A 13766-nucleotide genomic window follows, 5' to 3' on the forward strand; every position below is an offset into this window, starting at 1 on the left:
GCAAATGGACTGCTCTGAACTTCTGCAGATGACTTCAAAGAACTCTTTACCCAAAAGTGAATACGGAAGTTGAAAAAAAAATAAGTGTAAACAAACTTATATAGCCCTAATTTAGACAGTTCTGTAACAAGATATAAAGGAGTCAAGGAAGGTAACTAACCTGTTTTTTTTTATTTGTATCTCAAACTGCCATCACTGTTTTGAAAAGCTTATTTCAGACAATAACTTCCGGGTGTTAACTAACAAGTAAGCTTTAAAAAATCAGAGCAAAATTAAAAGTTTCTCCCAAAAGCTGAGGTTCCAAGTCAGTCTAAACCAACAAAAATGCTGGTTGTGAGCAAAAAGGGCAAGGGTGGCACCAGGACAGTCCGATCAGCTTAGACTACTGTAGAAACAAACTATTTGAGAAAGCCTATTAGAAGCAGCAGTTTTCACATTAGCCAGTGCACAGGCAAATAAAGCAAGCTTTGGCATTTTCCATTTTCTACTGCTAGAGTCCAAACATTTTCCATCAAGTCTAACTTGCACTAACCATATCAGGTAAGTCATCATCACTAAAGCAGCAGAGGATCAGCAGAGTTTGTAAGAGTTATGATACGTAACTGCCAAGTTCTTTATACAGCACTTTGTACAGCAAGGATCTGTTTCTTTTTTTCATATCTAGTAATCATACAAGACAGGTTTTTCTTTTGGAAAGATGTATTGTGACAGTATAGCATGTTTTTCAGTACAGATGATTGAACATCTCCAGGATGTTCTATAGCTTTTGAATTCTTCACTTAAAACCATCAAACAACAACATGCTAGTTACAAGTTCTAGAAACTAGACTTCTGAAAGAGACACGTCATACTTCCATTCATCAATTTCACAACAAGCAAACTTTGCAATAGTGCTTTCATGAAGGGCATACTAGCTTACTAGTCTCAATATGCAGGTTTAATGTTTTAAGAAATGTTTAGCTAATCAACACTTAAGAGACATGGCAAAATGTGGCCTTACAACATATATTTAAAACCTTTTATTTTAGTCTGAAGCTTTTTATTTCCAAATTCTAGCCACTGGTTTTAGTATTTAATTTACAGTGTGTGTGGCATTGCATAATCATTAACCAACAGAAGGCAAATCTTAAAAACAAAATAAGAAACCAACCCACAACCCAAACAACCCAACAACCACAACTCACACAAATAACTAGGTATAAAACTCCATGGCTACATCCTTAAGGTCCATAAAGATGTAATTAAGGATCTTTGACTTTAAGGATCCTGAGCAGTCTAGCAAATCTCTATAAAATAAGCCTAGCAACAGAAAGAGATAAGAAGTTTCTGCATAGGAACTACAGGTACATACAGGAAGACTTCACATTTTACTTCACTGCCTCAGTTGCACCAGAACTCGTAAGTATTTGCATAAAGAGAAGGAAGTTATCATTAACAATATAAATGCAGTATATAGGACTGCACCAATTATCAGCAGTCTAAATGGGTAAAATAAGGAGTTGTTCTCCATGTACTTGAATCATCAGGCTAAGCATATACACTGCTGCCATAGACATTTTATTTTTGGGCTCATATGCAGACTAGCATTGTATTTATTTTGGGCTTATAATTTCACTTCAATAATCTTGCTAATGGATACTTCAATAGTTTCTCTTATGTTAAACAGAATAAGATTCAGAAAGTAGAGTGCCAACTACATTTCATGCTTTGGTAAGATAAGAAAGCACATTTCAAAATCTGCACCTCCTAAGCTTCCTTTAGTAAAATGCCAATAGAAGTGCACAGGAATCATTTCATGAGTCCTTTGATACACCCATGTCATTTCCCATACATATATTTGGTGCCTGCAAGAAGTGCCAGATACAATTTATCAGACAAGAAGCCATCTGTCCAAGCGGTTGCTGTTGTGCTGGTACTGGGCAGAACTGCTTCTCAGTATCAGCATATTCTGCTTACTGCACCTACAGCAAGGAAATCAGTTGGCTTGGAAGAAAAATGCAAAGCAGTTTTTCCTCAGAAAACAGACTGAGATCACTTCCTAAACTGGCCACTTGAACAGTCATTGGACCAGCTTCCGGAACTTAATTAAAAATGAACACAGAACAGCTCCAAGCGCAGTAAATGGATGGTTTAGATGCTTACTATCCTGGTGGAATGCCTACTGCTTTTCTGCCAAGCACGACTGTCAGCACCATATTCAGCCCTCTATATCTGCTGCTTGTGTTTAAAAAATGCGGTTGTTTGAGGTTTTAGGGAGTTTGGCTTTTGCTTTTTGTTATAATATTATTGTGAAGTGCTTTTGAAACATTCTGGAACAGTTAAACTGGCAAAACCATGACAAAACAATTCTTGATATAATAAGCATAGACTTTCTATTTTATGCTTCAATCGAAGCAGTGGATTTGAGCCCTTTGCTATCGATGCAGCAGCAGAATGAAGCCTGTTTTGCTACACAACAATATTTGTTGTGCATCAAATTGCTGTTCATTTTCCTCTCTTGTTCTCGTCAGTCCTGAGTGCAAGTGGCTGATCTCTTCATTCAGACACACTATGAAGCTGCTCAGATCAAGTGAAAGCTATTACAAAGCTACTGAGTTCAGTCAGTGAAGAGTAGTGAGAATAGGCCTCCTTCTTTTATATCTAACTTTCTAAAGAGAAACCACCTTTTTCATTGTGACAAGGTTTGCCTTCACTCTCACTGAAGTGCCATCTTTGTCTTTACCCTTTTATAGACATACAGTCCTTTTAACTGCAATTATATGCTTTGAACTTGGGATTAACCTTTTGTTGAAACCTAGGATTTTCTTTCAAGATGGGCAATAACCAGTTAAATGACACCAAGAAAGCTCTTTTCAAATCATTTGAATAAAAACAAAGCAGAAACTGTGTTGAAAAAACTGATTTGAGAAAATTTGAGAGCATTTTACTTTTTGACAGACTTGAGGAAGTGAGGATGTGTGTATTTGCTTTGTTTGGGTTCTTTTTCAAATAGTAAGAAAATCCCACAAAATCCAACCAACCAAAACACAGCCCACAAAGGAACTGGCAGTGGAAGGGATGCAGTGAGCCAAAGAAGCAGGAATTACTTGTGAACATTATTCATTTTGTCTGTACCCAGCAGTCTTGGAGCATATGGTCACAGGGATCACGTCAACAGCTTAGAATAATGTTGTCAATCTTCCAAGACACAGACTTCCCAGCAAAGAGCAAGCATTTTATCAGAGCAGTATTTGATCCTTACATTAAAAAAAAAACAAGTTGCTGTTAAAGTTACTTTTTCCTCCCCTCATAATAAATGATGTGATGCTAAAACCTGGAAAATGAGCAATGCTGCTGCCATAGTGAGGAACTTAGGCTTTTCCTTAAACAGAAATTCAGAATTGAATAATTTCTGTGAGCATGGAACATAGTTTAACTCAACAGTCAAAACATATTGAGTTAAACTGAATGTACAGCTGCTGTGACATACACAAGGGCTTTCTGTTCCATTTCCTATTCTTTTCTGTTTATAACAGCTTCCCAAGAAGAATATTTGTCCTTCAGGGAAGTAGGAAATGAAGCAGCATGTGAATAGAGAGGAATTATATTGTACATAATAACAATGGGGTCAATAGTATCATTTGACCAGTACAGTTGAGATTCCCTGTTAGCAAGTAACAGGAATTCAGGAGTATTACAGATGTTTGTAATGTGTTACAGAAAACATGTTACCTTCTCCTAAAGGTGAAAGTAAGCCAAAAAGATCATTTATCATAATATTGATGGTACGTGCTTAGGTTACTCCTGAACACCTACATAAACTCTATAAAGGTTTTCCCATAAACTCACAAAACAATTGTTTTTAAATCTAAAATGTTAACTGATGGGATTACTGCTTATCTCCTAAGTAACTCAGGAATCAGTCTGAATCACAGAATACTGTGAACTAACCTTAATGGATTTCGGAAACCTGTCTTATCAACCCGAGCTTTGTCTGAAGTTCAAGCATGAATGTACATTTGTAAAACACGAAAACTATCTGGTTTAGAGACGGAAATTTCACCCAAGCCTACTGCTGTGCTCATTACCTCTCCAGTTTGGAAAGGTGTCCATCAAGCTGTAAATAACTGAAGAACAAAATTTTAATTGCACTGCTGGAAGACAGTAGAATAGTAGAGAATGGAGGATTGTAAAGGTTGGAGACACTGCAGCAGACATTCCCTGGTACATTTCTAACTGAGACAAGAAATTGTGTGATGAATCAAAATGAGTTTTCTCACCTCACTTTTTCCGGTTGATGAGAATAAAGCAGTGGAAGATACACTTGCTACAGAGAAGTCAAAAGGGGGAACTGAAGCTCTTCTAATAAAGGGGATTGCCTGGGAGCAACAGCTCTTGCTGCCCCACTATGTAATTAAACTCAAAAAAAAAAAAAAACGGAGACAAAAAAAGCAAGCCAGAGTCTATTTTTATGGGAATTAAGACTGGCAGGAGCAATACCAAGAAAAAAGCACTGTACTGACACCAAAATCAATTACTAGGTGTTTCGGTGTTGAAGTTTTGCTTGCAGCTTCTGTCCCAAGTCTGGTTACCAATTACCTTCTACTAATCTGTCATATTCCTTAGCTCACTCAGCCTGTGAGTGGCTAAGGCTTTCATAAGCAAAAGCTTGCAACGATTATGGAAACAGTTCTTATGTAAATTGTACTTCAGTGTACACAGAATTAAATCAAAATGCTACTGCATGCCTTATAAAGAGGGACAGCCACAGACTGAAGGACATCAGTCAATCCAAGTTAGTGTGCTAACTTTTTTACCTTGGCCAGCTGACATGGGTTTATCCTTGGAGTTTGAGTTTCTGGTTAAACCTTTTGTCTTTAACATACCCTCTAAATCTCGTGGGTGCAAAAACTGAAATATATATATGGCATCAGTGTATATGCTTAGCCTGACATGCTGTCATCTTTTTTATTTTCTTATATAAGAAAATAAAGTGTTCTAATGGAACTGGAACACTGCATGTAGCTGTTTCAACTACTAAGAACTGTCAAGTTCTCATCTACTCATGCACTCACACAATTACAAAGGCAAATATCCAGCACAGTTCCATTATGAAGCCACAGTATTTTAGAACATACTTCAATATAGGTATAAAAATAATTCACAGTAGGAAAATAAGAAGAACAAATACAGACCAGAAAGCAGTAAACTTTATAATGTATAAGAACTACTTGTATCTGTTGTTAGGAGCTTAGAATCTAATGCAACTCATGTTGGTTTAGTATTTGTTTCTCACAAAGCTACACTCATTTAAAACACACACACACAGAGGCATCTTTAAGTCATATTCTAGCAACCCCCACTAGCTCTTAACCGTATTAACTCAGAATGACAGACTGCAGAACTAACATTTTTCCTGACAAAAATACTTATTTTGCGTTGTTCAACCATCCCTGGGAGACCAACATGAATACAGAGCCACTGTTAAACACTTAAGTAGCTAGTTGTGACAAAAAAGTCATCCTCAAGAACTTAAGGTCAGTGGCCAGCCGACAGGACAAAGTTATTAACTTTTGACTAGCTAATACCTGAACAAAACAAAAGAAGAACAGGAAAATGGGCTTGTGTGTGTACCTTCAAGCCAACCTGCACCCACCAGTACCTTTACTGCAATTCCCTTGGCCTGCATAAACTAAAGTAACAGTTGCTGCTTTACTGACTGTACAGCCACAGTCCCACAGCTTCAAGTGTTGGGATTCTACAGTACTGAGCCCCCACTATCTCAAACTTAACTTTCTTATTTAGAAATCTGTTCTAAACTACTAAGTAGCACTGCTCTGAAAGTTTCCCATTCTTCAAGCAACTTCTCCTGGATTTATTTTCATATAAACATGCTAATTTGCTTTTGTTATTAATAGATAACTTCACTCCCATCTCTATTAGGAAAGCAGAAACAGTGTGTATATTAAAACAATAAATATATATACACACAAATCATGGAGGAATAAAAGGCAGGATTCTTTCCTATTAGATTTTTTTTTAAATCAGCTCATGACTTTTACACTTAAAATCAAGACTTCGAAAACAAGTTTAAACACACTTAACTGTTACTAAGCATAAACTGAAAATACCTTTTAGTAATAAAAACAGTTTTTGATCTTTAACATCCTCTACATCTGATAACACTATGCAAAGAACAAGTAAAGAAGCAAACATGCATATTCCATACACCTAATTCTTTCTCAGTGATTTATTCTGAGGATCATTAAAAGCACCCAAAAGTGAACCTTACAGGAAAACCACCTGTTATGTGCATCACCATGAATTTCCATTCTCCCACTCTCACCCAAACAGTCTGAAGTTAACACAAAAATAGAGATACCCATTTACACAGGAAGAGCCCATATCTATTAAACTCTTAACCACATTTTTGTTTTATATAACAGAGAAGGTGTGGTCATATCACAGTATGCACTACACCTTAAGATTAAATATTACTACACCCAGGTGGACCAAAGACCTTCAGTATCTGTATCAAACCATACAACAGTTCCTACATGTAGGCTTGTTCCAGAATGGGACTTCCAAAGTAATCCTCAACTTCTATACATCTAATGATTTTATGACTTACATCCCAATGCACATTACAATATCATTTAAATGCCATAGCAGATCCTTTTCAGATCAGCCCATATGCATACAATGTCCTGCTTTCACACCATGTCCAACTGTCATGACAAGATGGACTGAAAAGCAGACACAATCATAATTTAACAGTACTGGTGGATGAACTGTACACAAACCAATAGAAAAGGAGTAATTCTACTGTTTTATAACTAGTCTTACTCATTCAAGCAAATGCTCAAAGAACAAGAAGTAATAAAGTAGGGGTTTTGACTGCCTCAGCTGCATGATCTTGTCTGTCCCAGTGCCACAAAAAATCTTGCCAGTAGGACACCAAGGTGGATATGAAAACTGCTTAAGCCCACACTGCTGCCTCAAAAAAAGCTGATAATCACTGTCACCCCTTTCTCCCATACTAATTAATTGTCAACAAGGAGAATTATTTGCCTTGAAGACTACTTTTGTCAAGCAAGGAACCTACCTACCTATTAGGAAGTTATAGTTCAAAGTGGGTAACATAGAGGTTCTCACTCCACCAATGCTGTAGGAAAAAGCTACTTCATTCACAGAATCTTAAATAAAAGGTCAGTTTGCTACAAAACAAACATGCAAATATAAGACAAGTTAGCTTCATCTACCTGCAACTCTATAAATTGCTACACAAACACTAAGCAAAGTCTTTCAACTGTTAATATCTTCAACTGAACTGCTCTACCACCATGGCCCTTTATAATGAAACACTTAGTTCCTCCCAAAATAAATTATTTAAAAAGTAATAATCATATAATGACCATGATATACTCAGTAAGGAACTGGATAAAAACATTCATTTCCTAACAGCTTGTGGTTTTAAGGTTGAACGAGTAAACTGATGAATAACCAACTGCAACTGTCAGTTGCTTCAGCAGCAACAGACATCTTTTGTTCTTCTTCAAGTCGAGATTTGGACAGGGATTAAAAGAATTAGAGGAAAGTTATTAGCCATTATTGCAGAAAAGTTTTCTTGTAACCCACCCAAATGTTTTTAAGTCTTGTTTTTTTCCTTCTACCACAGTGCTTAATATCTCAGAAAACAACACTTCCATTTGCTACACACACTGCCAGGTCTCACTGTAATTGTCTTTCATGTTGCCTAGGTGGAATCTGCTTTGTTTGCAAAGCTCTCTGTACTGTACAGAATGGCTCTACAGTTTTGTCTTACAAGCAGTAGCTCAGGAAGTTTAATTACCACAAGCGGATCAGCTTATCACTGTATCTATCACCTCGTTTAAACAGTGTCAATATCAATTCACATTAACACCTAAACATCAGCATCAAGCATGCCCTACTCTCCCATATCAGAAATACTACCTCTTCAGTATACTTTTCAGCAACAGAACCAAGCTTTCCCAAAACACTAATTTTACTCCTCAGTAATGGCTGCACCCTAAGTAACTTTTCCCTCCAGCATACACCTGAAGCAAGAATCTGCTGCAAGCCTGCAGTGATTTTAGTCTGCGACACTATGATCTCAAGTGTAACACATTTCATTCACTTGCCAAAAATCTCTGCTCGGCCTGACTCACAGTTCACATATGCAAAATACAAACATCTGAAGTAGTCACATAAAAAACATTATCTCTCTACAGGCAAACAACATCAAACAAACTTAGAAGTCAAAGGTGATGGTGCGATGCAGGTCCTGCAGCATACAGCCTGTCTGACAGTGGCCAATACATATAATTTAAAGCACTTGTCAACTCCTGCACCGGTATGGGTGGAGCAACATAACCAGGAAACTATCCTCCTCCCAAGCACACTTGGGCTGCTCCCACTTTAAAGCTGACTGATAGTTTTTATTCCATTGTTTGATGCTAGTTTATGGCACATTAGTCAGTGTTGAGTTCACAGCTTTTGATTAATCTCAAAGCTCATGGGGTTTACAAAACTTCAGTATAAAGCATGAACAATTTCTGCTTTTAAAACAGAGTTGCTCCTTGCACGATGAATCACCAAATCCAGTTGCTCTCTGATGAAATAAGCTCTCTCACCTCCAACAACTTGGTTTGAATGTTGCTTTCTCCTAATCTACTTTTAAAGACAGGATCAGACTCAAAAGACAGCCTCTTTCCAAAATTTAGCTTGTGGCTAAGTCAGGTATCTATCACTGAACAGCTACCACAAACCTGAAGTGAACTTGATAGTAACAGAGCATGCTTTTAGCACAGCACTAGCCAGTACATGCATAGAAGTAGTTCTAATACTAAACTGACATGCTGACATATTATTAACTTTTTAATTAAAACAACATTGGCCATATTAACATCCAGTTCACCAGTGATCTAATAGTCAGGGAGATCCACAAATCTTGTTGCAACACATTTTTTCAAGTACTGATTCATAACATCACAGATGTTTGAAAGGATCTCAGTCCTTGCTCAGTTTAGTACAAACTCCTACCCAAAAAGCAGGGTCAACATAAAATACAAACCAGCCCACTAAAGGCATTGTCCAGGTTTCCAGGTCTTGAAAACCTTCAAGAATGGAGATTCCAATACCTCTGGTCAACTAATGCTTAATCATACTTCAAAATACTTTTTCCCTTTATTATTCTCCTTTCCAGTGATTTCTCCTGCTCTTTTTTATTATCTCTGTCTCCCACTCTTCTCCCATGAACTTCTATAAAAAGCCTGGCTTCAACTTCTCAGCTTAAAACATGAGCAACTGACAACTGATATGGCTTGGGATTCACCTAAGCTACGCTATCTATGCCCGATTAGACATGACAATTTGAAGCACTTACTCATTTCCTAGGTACCAAGCAGAATTATATACTTCCCATGTGATACTGAAGTGTTAAGGAGAGCAAACAACATCTAAGTTAAGGATTAACCAACCCAAGAATCCCAACAATCTCCCTGACAACATTTAGTCTGTTTCCCCTCATATAACAAGCATACTTTTAAACAAGCAAAACAAGCCCATTGCCAAACCCAGTTAAGAATGTAACTGCTCACTGCCATCTCATGCCAGCTTATTCTGAGGGCTGGCATGAGATCAGATGACTGTTTGCCAAAACAATTTATTTTTTTCTGCCCATTTCATTGTAAACAGAAATAATGACAAAAGCACTAAGCACTCATTCCACCTCCAGTCCTTGTGCCAGCAAAACACTGGGGGGGGGGGGGGGGGGGGGGGGGAGGGACGGAGGGAATGATATCAGAGCTCTTTCAGCAACTGTGACATGTCCAGGAACCTGGAAAACAGACATTAAATTTTAGAAAAATACATCTGTTTTCACACTATTACTACAAAACCCCAAACTAAACTCTCACTGAGCTGTTCTGTCACATTCACCAAACCTTATGAAACTTGAATGACACTCAAAATCACCTAAAGCAGGAAAAAACTTCACTAGCAGTTCTAACATAGCCCATATTCATTCACATGCTTACATGTACATAAACTATCTTACAGAAAAATACTTTCAACTATCAATTTTCAAACCAGTAGCACAGATACTCTTTTGATAGCCTAGTCTTGCTTCCTGTCAGCCAGGAATAAATGCCACTGATAAGGCTTCAGTCCTTAAAAAAAAACCCAAACAAACAAAAACCCACACCAAAGCACTATGCTTCTGCAGGCCAAGCACCACTGCCCAACTTCTTGTTTCAGAGGGAGAGCATGGGGAAGCGAAAAATGTCCACAACCATTCTTCTAGTCTCCTTTCCCTGAAACTACTTCAACTTTGCCAGCTCCCTGTCATCTAGAACCATTTTTAGTCTATCATAAAAATCATTCCTCTAGACTTCTTTGCAATGACTTGACTAATTTCAGCTGCTATGCCAGGAACTAAAAATAAACCCTCTGTTATAAGTAGTTGCACACCCTCTCCCACCAAGCCCTTGTTCAGCACTCCACTTGATGTGTGAAACAAGTTTTCTAGAAGAGGCACACTCCTCTCAGCACACTGCAGATTTCCTGGAATTATACACAACACACTGACAAGAGTACAGGTTGATTCGTCTCTGTAACTCTACTGAAACTTGATGAATTACAAGTTACGAAGCTGAACTAAGAAAATCTCTACACCATACTCCACGAAGCTTTGCATACAAACTCTGTGACTACTTAACACTTGCACAAATAGCATGGCTTCTCTCACAGAAGCCCCGAATATTAATTCACCTTATTTGCACAGTGAAGAGAACAGGAATGAGGTACAACTAAGGTCACTCTGAGTATCTAACCATACTGCTAGCCTCAGTAAAACCAATTCCTCATTCAAAATTAAAGCCAGCAAAATTTTGCATAATTATTCCTCTTTATAATGGACTAACCCTTTCCCTGTTACAGTCTTGTTTTTCCCTTGCAGACCCATGGCAGTGATTGATAAATCTGGCTGTCCACTGACACTGCCTCAACTTAAAGGCAAACCTGAATGCCATCCCTTTCATTCCTCAGTACAAACTCCCTCTCTGTCACTTACACACACTGTGCACATCATGTCCAGAATGGAAAAAACTAAAACATGTACTTTCCCATTGAATCCATTCATTCCATCGTATCATCAGAGGCTAGTCACTTGATCTCAGGGCAAAACTATCTTTTAGAAGGTACTCAATTCAAGCAACATACCACTGCTCTGATCCACCTTGCTGCTGGACTGTAATCATCCCCTCAAGAAACAAAATTACAGCATCAGACAGACACTAACATAATGTACCTGTTCCACCAAATGTAACAACCAAAGTCTACTCTAGTGATTCTAAAACAATTGCAAAGAACATGCAATGGAAATAGTTGTCCTGTTCAACCCCACTTTGAGCTCATTTCATAGAATGGTTTGTGTTAGAAGGGACCTTAAAGATCACTTAGTTCCACCCCCCATGCAAAGGGCAAGAACAATTTCACTTGGACTTTTTAAGCTACATATTTCTTTTAGAACAAAGTGTTCTCTACTAGACCAAACCTCAAATCTGTGTCCACCACTTTCCACAGAAGCACTTTCCTGTGTGAATTTTAAAACAAACCCCTGCAGGCATCTTCAAACAGCTTTCCTAGTTACTTTCACTAGGAAATAGTAAAGGTAGCATAAATGTAAACAAACATCTTGTTTATATAAAGACGTTTGTTTTTATTTATCCTACCCTAGGAAGTATGAGTTTATTTCCAATAACACCATAAAACAAAGACATGACATTTGGTTACCTTTTGCTAAGATACACACAGTCCTTTCAACACAAGCATACTTCAAGTTATTCAGTATTATGGCTGTCATCCTTCATCATATTTGTAAGTTTCAGTATGTTGTCACTGCCTCATATGTTACCAAGTTAACATCTTCCCTACCAGTATTCTCACTTGGTTTTCAGTGACAAAAACCCTGTAGTCCTCACGGTGAGCAGCCAAAAGCTCTGCTGCCCTGTACTGATGAAAGGAACACCAAGTGGTAGCGCACTTACATACTCTCTTAGTTTCACCAATACCTGTGAAAAACTTTGCTCAGATTAGGTCAAGTTTGGAACTAGTACTCTACTCAGTAATAGAATTCAGATACGTTTTTAACTGTCAGCTACACAGCTGCTCTAGAAACTCCACTTGAGGTCTGAGCTAAAATGATTTGATTCAAAGTTAAAACAAGTAACTTCAAGTAACAGAAGCAAACAATTAAAAAGAAACACTGTTATATTAACTGGCTTGCTGCTACTGTGTTTATAAAGTGAGATACAAACCCATGCCGTCAACTTTTAAACGTAACTATGTTTCAAATTACCTTTGTTTACAAAGGTATCTCCTTTTAAAACGCAAAACATGAACGTAATGAACAAACTTTACAGTCCTAAAGAGGCTCTGTGTGCTCAAGAGCTTGTCAAATCTTTCCCAGAAGACTGGACAATATCCACTTTAAAATTATTTTCCCTTTAATTCCAAAGACCATTAGGGAAGCACATTCTTGACATCATAGCCAACGATGTTCCGAATGGTTCAACACAGACAGGAAAAAACCCAAACCCCGTGCTCTTTCACTCAAAAGCTGAACAGACCAGAGGTCACACCAACAGGTCCTGCTTGCAGAACAGCGCGTTACTGCACCTCTCCCCAGGGCATGGTCCAGCCAGTGCCCCGCCGAGGCTTCTGCCCTCCCGGTATCACAGCCCGCAAGGCTAACAAGGGAATTCCCGGCTCCTGTCAGCGACCACCCCCGGCGCGTTACCGCAGCGAGGCCTCAGCGCCCGCACGCCCCCCTCCAGCTGTCACCTCTCTCTCCAAAGACACCCAAAAACCATCACGGAAGCTCACAGGAATTTTAACAGAGAGCCTTTAATGCCTACAAACCCAGCAGCAGCCTCCCTACCGAGCCCGGCCACACGCCCCTCCGCCCCACGTTCCTCACTTAGAAGCAGCAAGACAGCATCCTCGCCTCCTCCTCCCCCGCCTTCCTCCTTGTCCCCAGGCCATGCCCTGCCTCTCCCCCAACCCCACAGTTCGCTCACCAGCTTGAGCTTGTTCCGGCTCTCGTCTTCCGCGGCGCGCCCGCTGCGCTTCGGGTTCATCCTGCCCAAGCTCAGGGACTCGTCGCCTCCGCCAGCCCCCGGCGCCGCCTGACCCTCCATCCTCCCACCGGCTCTGCGCCCCTGCGGGCACCCGCTCTGCTCACCGGGGCCGCCCCCTCAGGGCCCCATAGGACCGACCCGCAACCACCGGGCGTCTCCCCCGTCCGCTCCCAGCCTGAGCAGTTCCTGGTGCTCTGCCCAGCCGCCTCCTCCTCCTCCCAATCCACCGCCTCAGCGACACCGAACGCCTCCGCGCATGCGCGCCCCACGCTACCGCGCATGTGCTGACGCGGTGCGCACGCGCCATTGCGGCGTGAGGAGGGAGGGAGGCGAGGTGGGGTTGTGCACCCATGCAAGGAAATGGCGGTGCCCGCTAGATAGGGGAAGTGAGAGGTGTCGCTGAGGCGTTATTTAGAGCACTGGAGGAGAAGATGCTGTCTCTGGTGTTCTATCGCACCCTTTGAGAAAGCGCTGCCTGGTTCAAGGGCGGGCAGAGGTGAGGCGGAGGGGTAGCCCGGCTGTGGAGGAAGCGGCACGGCCGGTGATTGCCGTGTTGAGAAAAGCCTTGTCTTCATCGGACGTGCTCCAGCCGCCCTGGCCCGAGTGGGGAGCCCCCAGACGCTTCAT

The 13766-nt window shown here is 40.1% G+C and overlaps 1 protein-coding gene across 5 annotated transcripts in view; it reads right to left on the reverse strand.

Moving 5' to 3' along the window:
* DIAPH2 (diaphanous related formin 2) overlaps window positions 1–13349 on the reverse strand; it is a 232578-nt gene extending 219229 nt beyond the window's left edge. For 4 of the 5 annotated variants that reach the window (XM_034063587.1, XM_034063586.1, XM_031048216.2 and 1 more), the window contains exon 1: window positions 13080–13349. In XM_034063587.1, the coding sequence (XP_033919478.1) occupies window positions 13080–13199 (120 nt within the window). In that variant the 5' untranslated portion in view covers window positions 13200–13349. The remainder of the gene's footprint in view (window positions 1–13079) is intronic. The other variant, XM_034063589.1, reaches the window with a different exon arrangement.
* Between the last annotated feature and the right edge of the window lie 417 nt (window positions 13350–13766).

The sequence above is a fragment of the Melopsittacus undulatus genome, chromosome 6 (assembly GCF_012275295.1).
Source record: "Melopsittacus undulatus isolate bMelUnd1 chromosome 6, bMelUnd1.mat.Z, whole genome shotgun sequence".
NCBI classification, from domain to species: Eukaryota; Metazoa; Chordata; class Aves; order Psittaciformes; family Psittaculidae; genus Melopsittacus; species Melopsittacus undulatus.